This window comes from Typha latifolia, chromosome 8 (genome assembly GCF_019914945.1).
Source record: "Typha latifolia isolate L0001 chromosome 8, TyphaL0001v2, whole genome shotgun sequence".
Taxonomy (NCBI): domain Eukaryota; kingdom Viridiplantae; phylum Streptophyta; class Magnoliopsida; order Poales; family Typhaceae; genus Typha; species Typha latifolia.
In genome coordinates, this window is record NC_133093.1 from 9,584,219 (window position 1) to 9,603,906 (window position 19,688).

Sequence of the window (19,688 nt, forward strand, 5' to 3'; positions counted from 1 at the left end):
GGGGTAGGTTGATAACCTTAACGGGCTCCTTAACGGGTTCCGTTTATAAAATTAAATCCGCCCAATTACCCAAATAAATCTAAAATGTATTCAAAATAAAGTATCCAGCTATATCTGAAAACAAAAGTTAATAATTTTAATTTAGGATACTCCAAAAATATATGGGATACACATACTTACCCTATTTTGGGGTATCAATATTTAACACAGAAAATAAAATTTAAAATCACATCCTAAATAAAAAAGATATCGATAATTTTTAGATACGGATAAGATAATTTTTTAATACATATCGAATTTTAAAGTGAAACTTATAGAATCTTAAATAGATTATGGCATTTTTTTTAGACACAATTAATATAAAAACTAAAAATTTTGCAAAAATATTTTCTTGCATGTTAAATACATAAATTTAATAAAATCAATCTCTATAAAAAAAAAAACTATAGAACACATCGTTAATAATTAGAAGCAAATAATGCATTCTATATAATATAACATTATTAACAAAATTATACCAACAAGAAACAAATATCACTTCAATTGAGCATTAACATACAAATAGATTATTTCTAACTTCACAAACTTCAATTAGCTTCAACGTATGAACACTTCGTTCACATTGACGTTAAGAAAGTTAAATTAACACAAATTCAAATACAAAGTCTAGAATTATACACGAACCTTCTATATGTAATTATTTTTATATTTCCAGTGGTGAGTTGAGAAAGTACTTCTAGTACGTGGCTATTTTTATATTTCTGACCATTAAGGAAGTAAAAAAGAGGTCATTAAAATAACCCATTGCTAATTAACCTGCATAAAGACTTACATCTAATTAACCTTAGATGAATAGGTTTCTGAAGCATCTATTTTGAGCTAGCATCTTAGAAGAAACTAGATCAAAACAAGGACCACAATTACTAAAAAGATTAAATAGAAAGCATTCCTCCACTAGATCAGCTGTAGAAGATCATAAGAAGTAAATATTGTAAGAGCTTAAAAGGACATACACATCTGATCAATCAAATTACTTATAAATAGGTGGAGCGACAAAGTAGTGATAACGGTGGAGTTTGGTGGCGAGGATAGAGTGGTGAGAGCAACAGAGCTTGGTGGCGGCAAGCGAACTCGAGTAGGGTTATTGATTTTATTGTGATACTAATTCACACACTATTTGTTAACTTTATTGTGATACTAATTTTTATTATTACTATTATTATTATTATACAGTGAAATTTATTCTTTATCCCCGAACCCTCCCCTTCCCTTACTTTGAGGAACGTTACCCCTCTGCTTCCCCCTCGGGGGGAGTAGGAAAGGGTTTTATTGGAAGCACTATATAGGTCTATTCTGTTAGCTCAGTATAGGCCTATTCATTGAGCTCTATGAAGGAACAATCACTACTATTATCATTACATGTATGACCCTCCTTTAGATTTTGGATCGACTTAACTTGATTCTTCTAGGCGAGGCTTGTGCAGAACATAAAACACAAGGCGACGCCAACAACCTTGGCCCTTAGCTTAAAGGGCTCTATTCGGTCTCCACCGAAGTCGTCTTGCTTTTGAGTCTACTTGGTTCGCCATATAAGAAAAGTTATTTTGTTTTTTTCGATTTGCGGTCTCCATGGAAGATAATAGACCATCTCTTCCTTCAACAATGTCACGAGCTTTGTTCTCGCTCAAACATACAGATACATGCCAACTTTTGAATCCACTATCTCAGTATGAACTCCCTTCCTCGAACTCTGAGTTCCTCAATCTTGGCTGGAGGTAGGCTTAGTCACTTCCTTTTCAGCTCCTCCCACTATGGGGTTTCTGTTACTCTCTGCGAAGCTCTTGTGTCTATCCGTCATCAAAATATTTCCCATCTTGCGATAGAGTTTGATTTTTTTGTTGCTCACCAATGCACCGAAAGGTGTGCACGCTACTCCTTGCTCGTTGCTTCGTATGTTGATGGTTGTTTTACTTTCGCATTTTTTGTCCTCTCTTCTATATTTCCTATAGTTACAGTGAAAACAAATCACCTAGTTATTTGGGTGATGAATTGTGATCGATCGATGAGCTATGGGTTTGTATTAGCAAATTAGTAAAATTTGATGAAATGACTTGTTGCTTGCTAAGCTTCTTATGACCTCTTTATGACTTCTTATCTTCGTCTTTCTCTAGTAAAAAATAGGCTGATCATCTCTCACTTTTTTTTTTTTCTAAGGAACTGATTTGATCACAATTAATTATACCATATATTGGAAAAAATTTATTTAAAAATAACACCGTGATAAAAGCTTGGAAGCGAGTTAGTTACCTGGCCAGGTCTAATGGGTGGGCTTTAAGCGTTTTATAAGTGAGCCGGATGGGGAGGGTCAAGCCCAATATTGAGTTTTTGACCAATTTAGATTACATCTAAATTTAAATACTAAAAATGATTTATTTCATTATAGTCCTAACTAAAACGTTCTAACTATTAAGCATTTCAGTAAAATACTTTAACCATTAAGTATTTTTAAGCAAATACCCTTCTAGGCTAAGGGGGTACAAAGCATTATCGAAACCATTTCAACAAAAACACTAATAGAATTCATATTTTACTTGAAAAACCCCTGAAATTATCAACGTTTTACTTAGAGAAACACTCATTCCGGTAAACACCTAGTGCCGTACTTGTTAAGCTTGATCACCCTCTCAAACTTAATGCGAACCTTAAAATAAAAAATAAAAAAAGAGCTACAATTATTATTCCACTCCTTCTGCTTCCAAGCACTTACTTATTCCTTACCAAAGGAGATGATGATCAGTGAACAAAAATCACATACTCCCATTATTGGCCCTGTGTCATTAAGGTCCCCATCTTTGCTCTGAGTTGATGTCAGCTCCACCCATCCTCTCTCTTTTTTCCTTTTCTCCACTCCTCTCAACCTTTCTATTATAATAATAACCACACCCTCACATATGGATATCTCTTTCTCTTAGCCGTGCCCGCTTCTTCCCCTCTCTACCTTTACTACTCTTATCAACTTTCTTTTATAGCCTAATCAAATTTGCACCAAGATGTATCTGCCTATCTAGAACTTTGGATGGTCACTTGTTCGCCTGACAACTTAGACTTTTGAGTCGACTGATTTATGATACGATATGGACCACTACCCTCCTCAATTTTCCATTCCTCTTTAGCAGATCTCAAAACTAGGGAAATCTTAATACTTTTTTATTGTTTGGTTTAATTCTATTCCCTCTACGTAGATTTTCATATTACATGAGAAATAAATATTGATCTTTAATTTATAATATATTTAATTTAACAAATAAAAACTATTGAAAATATAAAGAATATAAAAGAAAATAAGAAACACATAGAACTAAATAAAAATTGACATAACAAAAATAAGAAAAAACATAAAATATATAATGTAGTTTTAACATAGATATTATCGCATAAAATTAAAAAAAATTAAAAATATTAAATATATCATCTTAAGGCGTAATAACCTTTTAATATATATATATATATATATACATTTATAGATTTTTTTTTGAAATAATATGATTATATATTTTTTTTGAATTAGAAAATTGCATGATATATATTATCAAGGTGGTTAAAAAAAATCAAGCTTAGCCAAAACTGCGTCGCTTAGATCTATATAAGCTTAAAAAATATTATTTATTAGTATATATATATACTTAGCTTGAACTAAAAACAAGCTAACACTAGATAAAATCTATCATCAAAAGTTTTACCTCACAAACTAGTTAAAAAGTTGGGTTCAGTAGTAGCTTGAAAGTCATATCATATATCCATTTTTAACACCCCAAGTATGGCGTGAGACGGTCGCTAAATATATTTATATATATATATATATATATATATGCTGGTTGGTGTTTCATGTCAGTTTCAATGTATCATGCATGCTCTCTTTTTTTTCTTCTTTTTCTTTTTCTTTCCTTGACGGCGAGCATGCCGTGATGATTTAGAAGAGGAGAGATTGCTAGTTTGCATCATCATCGTGGGCTCATGGCTTGTTCTTCACATGGTTTGTTCTTCACATGGCTGTCTGCTTCAACTCCGTGTAGCTAATGAAATAGAAAGTTTATGTAGGTATATAGCAAGAGACCACTTTTTGAAGAACATTATTAATTACTACATGTTAGCTTAACAGTAATATGGTGACCTTTCATCAACTAAAAACAAACATACTAGTTAATGTAAACATAAGAAAGATGCTATCAACAAGTATATCTTAAAAGTAGGTATGATTAGGCCAATCACTTAATGCAATCGTCGGGTCCTACCATTAAGATTAAAAATTAAGAATAATATATATCAGAGAGAGCTAACTCTTATAGTGAGTAATAATTGTGTAAAGTCTAACAAAAAATGTTAGTTGACGTCAAAGCAAATATTAACCATACTTAAAATTAGTAGGGACTTATAATTTTTGAAGCATTCCAACACTGGAATTCGATCTGGCTTCTTCTAGAAAATGGAAAAACCTAAAGTTATCTAAACTCTAGCTTTGGATAACTTCCAAACTCTAGCTTTTGTTAGAAACAATCATGCATAAGATTGTCAAAGTGCAACAAAGCAAATGATATGTTAGTTTTTTTTTTTTTTTTTGGGAGTCAAAATTGGAATTTATTTCAGATGGAATCAAACAATGAAATGTGAAGGGCTTAATTCTTTATAGCAGCCAAAGAGGAACGACCAATTCCACTAATTTGTTAGCTGTTCATTTGACAAAGTAATTCACAAGGAGTAAAAGAATTAGCTTTCAAAGGGATCATTAATTATCCAGATGGTGAAAGAGGACAATGAGTTATGGCCTATAAAAGTTTGCACATGAACAATGTACTTTATTAGGGCCCTATCCTTATGTATAGATCACTATTGCAAGGAATCTAATTTGTCCCATATTCTTTGGAAACCATTAAAAAAAAATAGAAAACTTATTACAAACATCTTATATTTTAAATTCTATCACATGGGCATTTATCATTAGCCAACCAACTTAAATTTAACTTGATAGCGACCAATAATACAAATTTTTACCGGAGAAAATTAAAATTATTTTGCACCTATATGATTAAAAGAACTAAATACCTATAACATAGCTAGAATGCTAAATAATAGTAAAAATAAAAATAAAAGTTATTTTTAATAATTTGTTCTTAAAAAATTTATTGAGGCCAATTTGTTCGGCTGGTTAATCTCTATCCAAACAACTCCTCTATTGAGTTCTTAGTTGTTCTCAATCACCCACCTCTGACTATTTAGCCCTACCACACATGTAGTCTGAGTGGATTACAAGGCATTCCAGTTAGCCCCATAGCTGGAGATATATGATTGAAAGAAAAAAAAAGGAAAATTTTGGACCATAAGGTTGGTTTATTTATGTGAAAATAACATTACATGGCCTAAACCTTTTTTTTTTTTTTTTAAACAAACCAAACAACAAATTTAAACTATACGATAGTAGAGAGTGTTTTAATAAATATTTTATTAAGTATCAACTCTAATGTCTACATGAATTTGAACTCATGACTTCTAATAGCGGTGTAAACTTAATCGAATTGGATGTTATGATGGTGTACTTAGAAAAAAAGGTTTAATATTTAGTTTAATGATGGGAAATGGTATCATTTGAACGTCCGGATCCAAACTCTAAGACGACAACTCAACACGTGACCGGCTTTCCCAGGTCCGCTTTTTGCCGGCTTTTTCTCCACCGAAGAATAGGAGAGCGAAACAGTTGAGTTCCTATGTCCGCCGTCGGATCTCGATCCGACGGTTCACTTTTGAAACGGGCCCAAGACGCTAGCCTCGACGGGCTCCCTCCTCTTTACGTCCTTGCCTCTTTTTGCAGAAAACACCCCGCATTAATTGTATTTCAAAATTCAAATAGAAAATCTTAACCTGAATCTCCTGGGCCCCACCCTTAATTCCACCTTCGTCCTTACCGGGGAATATATATTCCGTATTATACTAGGTACGTGTAGGGGTAAATCAGTCATTCGGCGTAGCCGTTAACTCCGTTAGTGTTTATTTTTCTTTGATCGGAGGGGGATTTGCTCGACCGTAAGTGTCACTTTGTGAACGGTGGGAGAACTTTCCGAAAAGGATATAAAGAAATTTATCGACCAAGGGAGTAAAATAATATCTGCGTATATATTTTTGTGGTATTAAAAAAATAGAAGAGGAGGTGAGGGAAAAGGAGAGAGAGAAGGAGAGAGCACACAGAGGAGCTCCTCTCTTTACTTCGCTTCCATTTCTCTCGAATTGGTTCTTTTCTTGATTAAACCGATTCAGAGATACTAGGAGATCATTTACTCGTTTGTTTAGGATTTTTTTTTCTCTTCTTTTTTCCACTTTATTGGATTTTCTTCAAGGTTTCCGCTGGTGGACGATGTTTTAGATCCAAGAATCGTCCGGCTCTATTTATCTCTCCATTTTGTTTGAATGTTTGGGTTTTCTTTTGAATTGCTGGGGATTAGGCTAAATATTTGTGAGAATATTTGAACGACTCTTGATTTGATCGCGATTCGGGAGTTCATCTAGGGCTTCAGTTCGATTTGGGAGGGTATTTGGTCCGATTGCGATGACGTCAGTGGAAATGCCGAAGAGATCGGCCGTGAAATCGCGCGTGCCGCTCGCGCTCAAGTCGGTGCGGTCTTTGCCGCTCGATTTCCGATTCACCACAGGTTCTCCTTCGGCGGAGGAAGGTGGAAAGAAGCAAGAAACGAGCAGTCTCGGAGCTTTGGAGGAAGAGGAGGTGGGCGGTATAGAGGGAAACGACGAGTCACCGTACAGTTCAAAGACCACTTCACGGGAGGAGAGGCCATTGGAAGAAGAAGAAGGGGAATCCGCAATGTCTCGGTTGCCTGCGGTGTCGCCGACACGAATTGAGTCCAGATGGAGTGATACTAGTTCTTATGGCGCGAAAAAGGTGCACACTTCTACATCTTTTACTTCCATTCACGTAGAAATTAATGATCTTCTGCCATTTTAGAATCTAGCTCGTAAATTATGCAACTTTTACAAGTTTTGAGTTAATATTGTCTCGCAAACAGTTATGTATCTTTGCTTGCGTACTGAACTGTCTTCTAACTCATAATATTAAAAGAACTTGTTGGCTTAATTTGCAGAATGGTTGATTATTGGCTATCCTACTCTTGATCATTATTGATGTTGCCTAATTGCGTCACAAGTATCTGTTTTAATTTTACAATACTTTGAGGATCGTCTGGTGACTGCACTGTTAATACTATCTCACATTCCCTTTCAGTCCTAGCTAAACACACCCAACTTGTTTTTTCGTCATAAGACTGCAAAACTCTTCATCTACAATTCTGCATCATTGAAACTTGGATGTCTTCTAGTCTAATATTTTAAATTATCTTTGTTGCATTATGATGAGCCTCCTCTCGTTGTTTGAAGTTGCCTTTTGTTTTAAAAAATTGATTTTGCAAGAAATTCTTTGAAATTCTTTTCCTGTCTCACAGTAATTGGATATCATTAGCTTGAATGGCTAGTATATCTATATTTGATAATAAGTAATAATAGGTAATTTGATATTGTAGACCTCCTTTGTTAGATATAATTTACCTCACGAGTTTAACTGTAGTATCCCACTGAGATGAAGATTTTTGGTCTTTGAAGGGCTGTAGTTATAATGTTGATTCTACATACAAAATCTAGTACAATTTTCTTTATTGGCTTTTCATTATCCTGATTCACCTCTTTTATAATAGAGGTATATGGATTCCTCAGTACATTTTCCAACTTTAAACAACTAGCATAACATCTGTCTTGTAACAAAAAACTTTTAATAATTGGGCTCGTTCATATTTTTTGACATAATGCTATGATGAAGAAATATCTGATGTTCATCCTGGTCCTGATAGGCATTGAATCTCATTATGGGGATTGCTGATTGCATAAACAATAAAATGTATCATAACAAATATGACGTGAAATTAGAACATATATTTTGATAGATTTACTGCTTAATGAAACAATACATCTTGAAACCAAACTATAGATGGTATCTAAAATGATGTTAACTGATCAGCCGAGTTACATGTACTTCTCTATCTTTGTTCGTGTTCTTTGAAAAGTTTTCTTTCCTGGCCGCCAGAACTGTTTAGCCACATCTTGTATATTGATTTACAATGAACTTTGTTCTGACTTCCAAGGTATTCATGTTCTTGTAAAGGGAGGCTTCATTTGAGTGATGCTAATTTACTAATCTTATGACTGTTGTCAAGTAGATTCTACAAGACATTGTGGTCATACTGTCACAAACTCACAATACATCATCTTGTATATTGTAGTTCTGAACTACTGATTTTTGGTAACATAAAATTTATAGAAAATTTTCTTATCAGTATGATTATAAGTTTATTGGTACAGTGTTCAGACTAGCATTTGACAGCAAGAATTTCATATTGAAGTTTATTGTTTCAGAAGCTTCAAGCTTGGTGCCGGCTTACAAATGGTGATTGGGCATTAGGCAAGATACTTTCGGCTTCTGGGTCAGAGACTTTTCTGTCTCTTCCTGAGGAGGGGGTAAGATATACCATCTGACACTAATGAAAATTGATCTTACTTCTTGATGTATTTTGGTTCATCATCGGAGCTATCATTTTCAGGTGTTAAAAGTGAACACCGAGAGTCTTCTACCTGCAAATCCTGAAATTCTTGATGGTGTGGACGATCTGATGCAGCTCAGTTATCTACATGAACCATCAGTTTTGTACAACTTGCAATATAGATACTCCCAAGACATGATATATGTGAGTACTATTAATTCATGTAAATAATTTGTATTAACCTCTAAAGATTCATATTTTGTCACATGAAGACATCTTTCTTTCATTTTTTTCACCTTAGACTAAAGCAGGCCCAGTTTTGGTTGCTATCAACCCATTTAAGAAAGTCCGTCTTTACGGGAATGATTTCATTGAAGCATATAGACGTAAAATTATGGACAGCCCACATGTTTATGCTATAGCTGATACTGCCATACGTGAAATGATAAGAGGTAATCTAGATGAAGTTAGCTTTTCATTTCTAGATTAATTTTTATAATGTGTCATTTTATCTACTTTACCACTGACTATAAGTTCAATTCTTTATCTGCAGAAGAAATGAATCAGTCGATTATTATAAGGTTTGTAAGTTGATGTTGCATTTTTCTGGCCACTGCTTTAATATGTAATAAATCTATGGTAAAATAAGGAAAAGAATAATGTAATTTGATATTGTCTTATATGCTATGGTACGTTGTACTCTATGCTATAGAAGTTCAGAGTCTGTTCCCTTTTCACTGCATCATAAATTCATAATGAAGTTCATAGAGCCAATCAATCTTCTCAAATACCAAATTTATCATTTTGTTCTTTTTAGTGGTGAGAGTGGAGCAGGGAAAACTGAAACTGCAAAGATAGCAATGCAGTATTTGGCTTCTCTTGGAGGAGGTAGCGGCATAGAGTACGAAATTTTACAGACCAATCCAATACTTGAGGCATTTGGCAATGCAAAGACATCAAGGAACGATAATTCCAGTCGGTTTGTGAGTTATCTACTGTATCCTCCAGCCTTCCCATGTTGTCATCTACCAACTTTTCTTGAAGCCACACAATTACTAGCACATGTCTGAGATTCTTGTGCTGATAACTTGTGTTTCTTCTGAGATTTTTCACTCATGTCTTGGTTTACAATTTCAGGGAAAGCTTATTGAAATCCATTTCAGTGCTACTGGTAAAATTTGTGGTGCCATGATTCAAACATGTAAGTTCCTGCTCACTCTCTTTATTTTGCACTAAACATGCTTCATTTTGGACTAACTGTGACATTTGACCTCCTTGTTGGCTTGCTGTCAACGGTAGTTCTACTTGAGAAGGTATTTAATACTTACCCTCTTTATGGGTATTTTTTATTGGAACAAAAGTAATTTCATCTTTTGTTATTTCAATTGCTCCAATTTTTTCTTGTGCAGTCAAGAGTTGTACAATGTGCAGTTGGTGAACGGTCATATCATATTTTTTATCAGCTTTGCTCTGGTGCTCCTTCGTCTTTAAGAGGTATGAAACCTCCATTTATGTCATATATAATTTTTATCAGCTTAGCAGTTACCTTATTATCGTAGATAGCTTTTCTTTCTCTTTTATCTTGCTTTCAACTCTTTTATCTCCCTTTAACATTTAGGTAAGTCAACTATCTCTTGTTCTCAAACATAGGCACTGTTAGCTCAGTAGCTCTCTGATGCTTCTATATATTATTTTTCATATTCATTATTTTAGGAAGATATCATTGTGGAACTTATATGATCTTTTATTTTTTAGATGCCATATCTCTTCTGGACTTTGGAGATGTTCTTATATTTTCTGCTTTGTACTGTTCTCTTGTTGTAACTTCTCATTTACCAGCTTAAATGCTGCTTTCTTTTTCCTGGAAATAGAGAAATTGAATTTGAGGCATGCAAATGAGTATAAGTATCTGAAGCAGAGCACTTGCTATTCAATTGCTGGTGTTGATGATTCTGAAATGTTTCGATCTGTACTGGTATGGCTCTAATTGCTTCCCAAGTTTGTCTCATACTTACACTTTATAATATCTTCAGTGTACACTACTGTCATGCTGACTAACTTCCATTGTTCCAGGAAGCTATGAATGTTGTTCATATCAGCAAAGAGGATCAAGAGAATGTATTTGCAATGCTTGGTGCAGTCCTATGGTTGGGAGAAATTTCATTTACTGTGATTGATAATGAAAACCATGTTGAAGTGGTTGCAGATGAAGGTAAAACCCTACAAGCAATCTCTTTTATGATACATCAATTTATTCTCATATTATTATACCCTCTTCAAGTTTTTTTCTTTTCCATATTTTCATTCAAAATAGATGTTGGCAAGTTGAGCAAGGTCCTTCTGTACTACCTAAACTTTGTACAGATTGTGTCCACCAATTCGACAAATATCGATTTTATTTCTTATTGCTTGTCCATTATTAGAGCAGGCTTTCTTTTCAGTTGTGAGTGTCCTATGTTCTCCACAAGACTCTTAAAATTAGGTCAGTTTTCCATTGTTTAATGATGGTAATGTTTCCTGATCCTTGACATTTTATTATTTGATTCAATAAAAATCTATTCATGCCATGAAATTTCAGGTCTCAACTTGTTCTGTTATGCATGTGAATTTGTTATAGTCTGTTAACTGAACCCTTTTATTTACTTCAGAGGCTCAGAGTACATGAGTCAATGTGATGTCACAAGTATGAGAATGCCACTTAGATATGGAGTCAATAGTTTATAGTTTCAGAGTGGAGAGGGACTCAGAAATTGGACATGCAGATGCATGCATTACCATACCAAGTCCATGTTTATAATATAAAGGGTTGTCTGCAAACCAGCATATACTGATTTTCCAGTCATTTTGTTTTCTTTATGTATGTAGCACTTTAAATTTCCCACTTGCTGTAATTTGCCTTGATCATCGTCTTGCTTTTCTTCTCCAGATTTATAGTCTGCTCTTTTGTTAACTCAAATCTACATTTTTTTTAATCTTATCATTAACTTTATGCCATATCATTTGTTAACCTTCTACTTTGGCTATCTTCTGTGGTGCATCTGTTGTTTCTATACTAAAGACAACTGGTAATGTTTCAGGTGCACTTACTGTCGCTAAACTTATTGGTTGTAGTTTTGACAATCTTAAATTAGCTCTATCAACTCGTAAAATGAGAGTTGGCAATGACAATATTGTCCAGAAACTTACTCTTTCACAGGTTCGTGATGTTTCTCAATTAGAAGTAATATTTATTGAACCAGAAGGTATATTGGTTTCATTTTTCATCTTTGTTGAAGAGTGACTCAAAACTCACCAGCTTATTTTGCTTTTCATTATAGGCAACTGACACAAGAGATGCATTGGCTAAATCACTATATGCTAGCCTGTTTGAATGGCTCGTAGAACAGATCAACAAATCACTTGCAGTAGGCAAGCGTCGCACTGGCAGATCTATTAGCATACTTGATATCTACGGCTTCGAATCTTTTGATGTACTCTTCTTCTCACGTGAATGTGCCTGTTGGAATTATTAGATAAATTCTCATAATGAATTCATGCTTTTGCAGAAGAACAGTTTTGAACAATTTTGCATTAATTATGCTAATGAAAGGCTGCAACAACACTTCAATCGCCACTTGTTTAAACTGGAACAAGAGGTAAGTTTGTGCAATCTTTTAGTAACTAGAAAGGGAGAAACAAATAAGGTAATGAAGATTTATGTGATTTTGTCATGCTGTAGTTCAAATTTTATGGTTATATTTTTGATTTATTTAGCTTCTTGTGACATTTCTTATTAAGTTCCTTAGTGCCTCTGTTATTTTAAATCTTCTTCTATGGTAGTGAATGATAGTTTATGCAGAGAGATGATTATTATAACACGCTTCTTATGAAAACTTGTCTGAAAGGTTGCCTCTACTTTCTTCTATTCTAGTTGTAGTTCTTTTTTCTTACCAAAACATTCAAATCTACCATAAGAATCATCAGTGATGGAGTTAATATCCTAATGAAGGATAGTTTAAGTATCTGGAATTTGCTTTAGAGCTCATTGGTGTTTAGAAACAGAAACTTAAGTTAATATTTGCCGTTAGAGCTTCATCTTTCCTATTTTTATGAATTATGCACACTTGAAGGATGGTGTTGTTAGTCCAAAATGGTCTCTGAATTATCGAGTATTTAGTCATAGTAGAATCTATAACCTAATTTGTACGTGCCTTGACTACCCGAAAAAACTAAAAGTATGTTTGATGTTCCTGCATCTCGGTTTGCTGTGTTATGCTCCTTAAATCAATTAATATGTATTCTCTCTAATCACATTCTTTTTCCTTATTCTTCTGATATTTGTCATGATATAGTTATCTCTTTACTTGTCATGCATAGCTCACTAGTTAACTTCTTTTCCACTTCTATCATTGTTTTCCTTTTCTATGTTTTGTAACTATTTTGTTGTTGATTTCTTATAGATAATCTTCTCATGTGTCTCTTAAAATCTTTTTTCGCCAAATGTTTTGATTCTGTAGTTTTGATCTCTTAAAAAATTACATACATACTATCCTTTCTGTCTACAGGAATATATTGAAGATGGCATAGACTGGGCAAAGGTTGATTTCGAGGACAACCAAGATTGCCTAAATCTTTTTGAGAAAGTATGGAATAGTTTACTCGTTTTACTCTACCTACTGGTTCTTTTGTTTGCAGTTGATTGCCTATGCTTAGCTACCAAAAGTATTGAATATTTGTGGAGGGGATGCTTTACTTAATATTATTTCCTTGGTATCCTGTATTGTTGTGTTAAAGCATATTTAAGCAGAGTTTTTTTTCTTTTTTTCCTTTACAGTTTACTTCCCCCGGACTTCACTTAGCAATGAAGTAATGACTTCTTTTCATCAATGGTGCCATCTAGTTTGTAATATTGTGATGAATTAGTGTATTGTCCAATCAAAAGAGAGTGGACTAATGCACTTAGTTTTAGCAATTGCTCATCCGGCTCGTTGTGCTATTTAACATTACTTGTGGTTAGGGCTATCAAAAGAACTCACCAGCTCGCAAGGCTCGTAATTTTCTAGCTTGAAAAATTAATCGAGCTGAGCCGAGCTAGAGTCATCTCGCTCGCTCGATTGGAGCTCGATTACCATAACATTATTTATATATATATATATATATATATATAGCCATAGCCCTTAGATTGTCCAGCTTAGTCTTTAACACAATCTGCAAAATATTTTATTCTTCCTCCATCACTATGCAAGTCACATTAGAAGTGACAACAAATTAGTGGCTTGCAAATAAAGCCACCATGTTCCTTTCCTTTTGTTTTGATTTGAGCCACCACATCCCTTACAAGACGAGATATTCCTTCATCATGACAAGCCACCATGCTTCGCCATTGTTTTTGAAAACACTCCATCATCCTAAGTGATTGCCCCTTCTGTCTCAACCGACATTGCCTTTCTTCAATCCCATCAGAGTCAACCTCGCCACCACCTCCCCCACTGATTCACTGGAGCAAGCAACTTTGCGTTCCCCTTCTTCTTTGCCAGTGTTGAGGGAGACGATAAGTCGGTGTCGAGGGAGACGCCATTGTCATGAAAGATGACGAGGAGGTCGCAATTGAGCTATTGTGCTGAGCCTGCTTTATTCAGCTTGTCTCAAGCTCCAGCCAAGCTCAAGCTGAGAAAAAAATGCTATCGAGCTGAGCTGAGCTGAACTAGGCCCAACTCACTCAAGTTCAGCTCGTTTACACTACTTGTGGTGGCAAGCTCAAAATTAAGTTTCTCTTTTAGCACGTTAGTACAGAATTGTGGATGCCCAAAGTCGTATAAATATTATAGGTTTTTACAGTGAAATAGCATAACTTGAAGGCCTTTCTTCCTTCATTATCATGATATATTAATTGGAAAATCTGATATTGTTACCCACTTTGATCTATTCATAGTAAACTTGTTACATTTCTAGTTAGAGTGGGTGAATCATTAAAGCAAGATGAAATTTTATATATTTGTGAAATTTTTATTACATTTCTGCTGCTGAGATCTATAGATGTCAATATGCAAGAAAAGGATAATTATCTTATATTCATTAGATGCAGTATATTATTGACACAACTTTTTCTTTGTTACACTATGCAGAAGCCTTTGGGGTTGTTGTCTCTTTTAGATGAGGAGTCCACTTTCCCTAATGGTACAGATCTCACTTTTGCGAACAAACTTAAACAGCACCTTGATTTTAATTCTTGCTTTAGAGGAGAAAGAGGCAAAGCTTTCACTGTTCGTCACTATGCGGGGGAGGTTTGCCTTATGTCCTATATGACTCATACAACATTTATCTTTGCTTATTAATCCAATGTAATTGAAAATTAAACTCCAAAATTAGGTGGCCTATGACACTTCGGGATTTCTAGAGAAGAATAGGGATCTATTGCACATGGATTCTATTCAACTCCTTGCTTCAAGCAAATGCATTCTTCCTCAATTATTTGCATCCAAGATGCTTGCACAATCTGATAATTTGTCATCAAATCCATATAGATCAAGTGGAGCAGATTCCCAAAAGCTAAGTGTGGCGATGAAGTTTAAGGTAAATCTTTGGCAATTTTTTCTCTGCTCAACTTTGATTGCTCATATGATGCTGTATGGATTTGATTGCTTTTATTTACTTTGTCTCAGTGAAGAGTAGAAGTGCTACGATTTTTATTTTTTGTTTTGGTGTTGTACAATCTCCCTGCATCTCTTGTAGCTGGAATATTATTGGATTTGGCTTCTATCAGTTGATTGTATCTAAACCCAGTCTGCATCAAGATGTCCCAAATGTATCTCAGGACAGTCTATAACATAAGCAATGTCGATTAACTTTTACTTGCGATCTCTAGGGGCAACTATTCCAATTGATGCAAAGACTCGAGAGTACAACACCCCATTTTATACGATGCATTAAGCCAAACAATTCACAACGTCCAGCAATTTATGAACAAGGACTGGTACTTCAACAACTTAGGTGTTGTGGTGTTCTTGAAGTAGTCCGAATCTCAAGATCTGGGTATCCTACGAGAATGTCTCACCAAAAGTTTGCCAGACGGTAAGTGACTTTTGTGCTTTTCCAGATCATTTATGCAATCTTATCCATTTCAGAAGGTATAAATGCTCTATCTCATACCAGGTATGGCTTTCTTCTTCTTGAGAACGTTGCATCTCAAGACCCACTTAGTGTTTCAGTTGCAATTCTTCAGCAATTCAACATTTTGCCTGAGATGTACCAAGTTGGATACACAAAGTTGTTCTTCCGAACTGGTCAGGTGAGATAACTACTGTTGGTTGTCAACTGACAAAGATTGATTCACATTATCGACTGCCCTGACTTGTTAGTTTGGTAATGTAGAGTGCACCAAGTAATATATGATTGTTTGCTACATGTCTTTACTATGATCCATAACATAATACTCCCCAATAAATGCATCCATTTGAGGACTTGCATCAGCTTTAGGTACCACAATTTCTTTTTTTTGTTTTGTTTTGTTTTGTGAGAGTATGATTTGTTTGATCCCTTGGAAAAGGATTAGTACATCTTTAGCTGAGTTTTACTTGATCACGTGAGAGTATTGAGTCAAAATTTTCTTTTGTTGGTGTCATCATGGACTCTTGAAAATAAAGATTGGCGCACTGGAAGATACAAGAAATCGCACACTGCATGGTATTTTAAGGGTCCAGAGCTGCTTCAGAGGCTATCAAGCCCGTCATCATGTGAGGGAGCGGGCAAGAGCAATTGTTACATTGCAATCATGTATATCTTCTAATCTTCAAAATATTGGAATTAGATTTTCGAAATTATTTCTTTTTCTGATTTAAGGTTTGTTTCTTTATTTATTTCAATCTCTGATTTGAGCTTTTTATAAATTTTTGCAGTTGTTAGGGGTGAGAGGTCAAGACAAGTATATTTGGGCTTGCTGCAGAGTCACAGAGCTGCAATCATTTTGCAGAGAAATATTAAAGGAGGGGCTGCTAGGAAGAACTTTGTAGATATTCGTAATGCTTCGGTGGTAATACAGTCAGGTAAGAATCTCTTTTTTCTTAATGTCTTTTGGTAGACATGATGCAGTTGGATTTGCTCTAATGATTCTTCAGTTATATTATACAGTTATCCGTGGTTGGCTCGTTAGAAGGTGTTCTGGAAATATAGCCCTGCTGCACAACATAAGAGGACTAGAAGACAAGAAGGTAATGTATTTTTTTAATAAGTCAACTTGTTTTCCCTTGCAACATGCATTGATGCATAAGAAAGATGCATCTCACAATCTAATATAAATCATTCTACATGTTCAACTTCCTACATCATAGGATTTGCTGCAAAAGTTCTTACTTGGAAATTGATTTCATAGGCTAAATTTGAAGATATTAATATAGATCTTCATTATGCAACATTAGCATATAGATTGTTTATTAATTAAATTTTTTATCAATTCCTTAATTTTTTTAGCTTTTTACTTCAATTTTCAGCTCCTAGATAAAATAGTTTTGCCAACTAAGGTTTCTCTTTCTGGTAGGAAGCTAGAATACTCTGTTTTTCTCCATTCTTGCTATTCTAATAAAATACTTTAAGACTGTTGCAAACAGTTCCTTTTTAATGTTAGTACAACCACACCTATAAAACTGGATTCTGAGAAAGATTTAAATACATTCATTTGCAATTTAACACAATTTTGATATTTCTTAATGTCAACTCTGTATTTTGTCTCCTTTTATGTGGGTGCAGGTGCCTTGTACAAGTATCATTCAGATACTTGGACTTCTGATGATGAAAATCTTTCCTTCATGCATCTAAAATGAAATAAAAACCTAATTATATATCATTATAAGACAGGTGCCTTGTACAAGTATTATTCAGATACAAGTATTTTAAGACAGGTGTTTTGTACAGGTGCCTCGTACAAGTATCATTCAGATACTTGGACTTCTGATGATGAAAATCTTTCCTTCATGCATCGAAAATGAAGTAAAAACCTAATTATATATCATTATAAGACAGGCTTTAACCATTAGTTTTGATGACATGCTACTGTAACCATCTTATTATTGGACTTACATAGTCATATCTGCAAAAATTGCTGTATCCTCTTAGGACAATTTTAATCCTCCTTGCACTTATTATTTGGATATAAATATTAGTTGAATGTGATACATAGAAGCAATTATGCATCATCGATGTTCTGGTTTTTCATTTATTTACTTTGTGAAATATTTAGAAAAATTCAAGCAGATGCCACTGAGTAGGAGCTGGTTCAGCCTTGGAGCTTTATGTCTTTTGAACTGACCTTTTCTTTGTTGATTATGTGCATGGAGTAAATCGCTGAAGCTATTTTTAATTTTGTTCAGGGGTCTGAATCTGATCAGATACTGGTTAAGGCATCTGTCTTGGCAGAGCTACAAAGGAGAATTTTGAAGGCTGAGGCTGCTCTTAGAGAGAAGGAAGAAGAGAATGACATACTCCATCAGAAACTCCAGCAATATGACAACCGGTGGTTAGAATACGAGCAAAAGATGAGATCTATGGAAGAAGTGTGGCAAAAGCAGATGAGATCTTTGCAGTCCAGCCTTTCTATCGCAAAGAAAAGCCTTGCTATGGATGATGCTGAGCGAATATCAGATGCATCGGTGGAGCAAAGCTGGGACAGTAACACAAACCATGTCGCAACCAGGAGACGTGAGGACAGTGGGACACATTTGGGGTCACGGGTCCTTGACCGTGAAATGAGTGCAGGCCTCAGTGTTATCAGCCGCTTGGCTGAAGAATTCGAGCAACGGAGTCAAGTTTTTGTTGATGACACAAAGTTCCTGGTGGAGGTGAAGTCTGGGCAGGCAGAAGCTAGCCTCAATCCAGAAAGAGAACTGAGGCGGCTAAAACAGAACTTTGAATCATGGAAGAAGGATTTTAACCTTCGCCTACGTGAGACTAAGGTTATTTTAAACAAGCTGGGAACTGATGAAGCAAATTCCGATAAGGTAAAGAGAAAATGGTGGGGAAGGTTGAACAGCTCAAAGATCATTTGAAACATTTCTTTTATCTTCCATCTCATTATAAGCCAAGCATCGTATATTTGAGAATCTCCATAATACAAAATCCAGTTTCCTTCTCAGCGTTTGTAAATGATGAAGGAACAAACCAGTTTCCGGCACTGGTTTTGTGAATGATGGAAGACCAACTGTAGAGGTTTTCCATGCCCCTTGCTATAGGTGACCCCAACAACACGATTGTATGTAATTACTTGGAGTTGAATTGGCTTAATGGCAAGTAGGTTTCTTGCAAATTAAGAGCTGTCATACAATATTTCTTCATATCTAGATCGATAAGTGATTATATGAATGACTTTTTCTTGAGCAGCAGGTGGTTCAATAATTTTGGTAAAACCAGGTTCTTCTGCCCTTATACATCCATAAATTGTGGCATCTGTGTAAATTAATGGACTTGTTTACCCTGTTAGTCTTATTTTCTTCGTGTTGATAGATTATTTGGACATTTTTATTTTTCCCTTAGTGGCAAATTTTTTCAAAATCAAATTTATATTTAAACCCCGTAACAGTCACGATATGAACTCAAATGAATCTCATTTTCGCAAAGGGGAGAAAGATCAATCAGAAAATCGGCAGGGGTAACTGGGTAAGGTTCTTGAATTGCATAACTATCTTTAATATTTAATTATTCTATTTTATATTCTAATGATATTTTAGTAAAATTTTTAAAATGTTTAGTTTATGATGTATATGTTGTTTTTAATTTTTTTTTGTGCATATATACCCTTGAAATGTTTATTTATTTATTTGTATGTCTAACTAGAGTTCATATTTACATGTATATCTCTCAAAATGCAAAACATTCAGTTTTAAATTTCTTATTTTTTGCATGAATACTACTTGAAATAAACTACCATTAAAATTTAAATATATAAAGACAAAAATATATTTACTTTTGTTTTTAAGTATTTCTTTTAGCTAATAGTATTTTTATCCTTTTATATTAAATAACTTAACTTATTTTTTTCACAAAAATAACTTAATATGAAAATAACCATGAGAGTATTTATATAAATAATACTTGTTTTGAGGGATATACGTACAATATAGATATTTTTTAAAA

General features: G+C 34.5%; 1 protein-coding gene across 1 annotated transcript; it reads left to right on the forward strand.

Annotated features, from left to right (window-relative positions):
* The first annotated feature begins 6,157 nt into the window (after nt 1–6,157).
* On the forward strand, nt 6,158–18,861 carry LOC140793570 (myosin-1-like). Its single transcript, XM_073145106.1, has 23 exons — nt 6,158–6,943; nt 8,464–8,565; nt 8,649–8,792; nt 8,890–9,040; nt 9,142–9,169; nt 9,406–9,571; nt 9,726–9,789; nt 9,888–9,901; nt 9,998–10,082; nt 10,460–10,563; nt 10,662–10,800; nt 11,666–11,784; nt 11,906–12,058; nt 12,134–12,223; nt 13,133–13,210; nt 14,693–14,851; nt 14,937–15,140; nt 15,433–15,638; nt 15,720–15,855; nt 16,211–16,340; nt 16,463–16,609; nt 16,695–16,774; nt 17,930–18,861. The coding sequence occupies exons 1-23, from the start codon at nt 6,596–6,598 to the stop codon at nt 18,602–18,604; spliced, it is 3,522 nt and encodes a 1,173-aa protein (XP_073001207.1). The 5' UTR covers nt 6,158–6,595; the 3' UTR covers nt 18,605–18,861.
* Nucleotides 18,862–19,688: the final 827 nt, after the last annotated feature.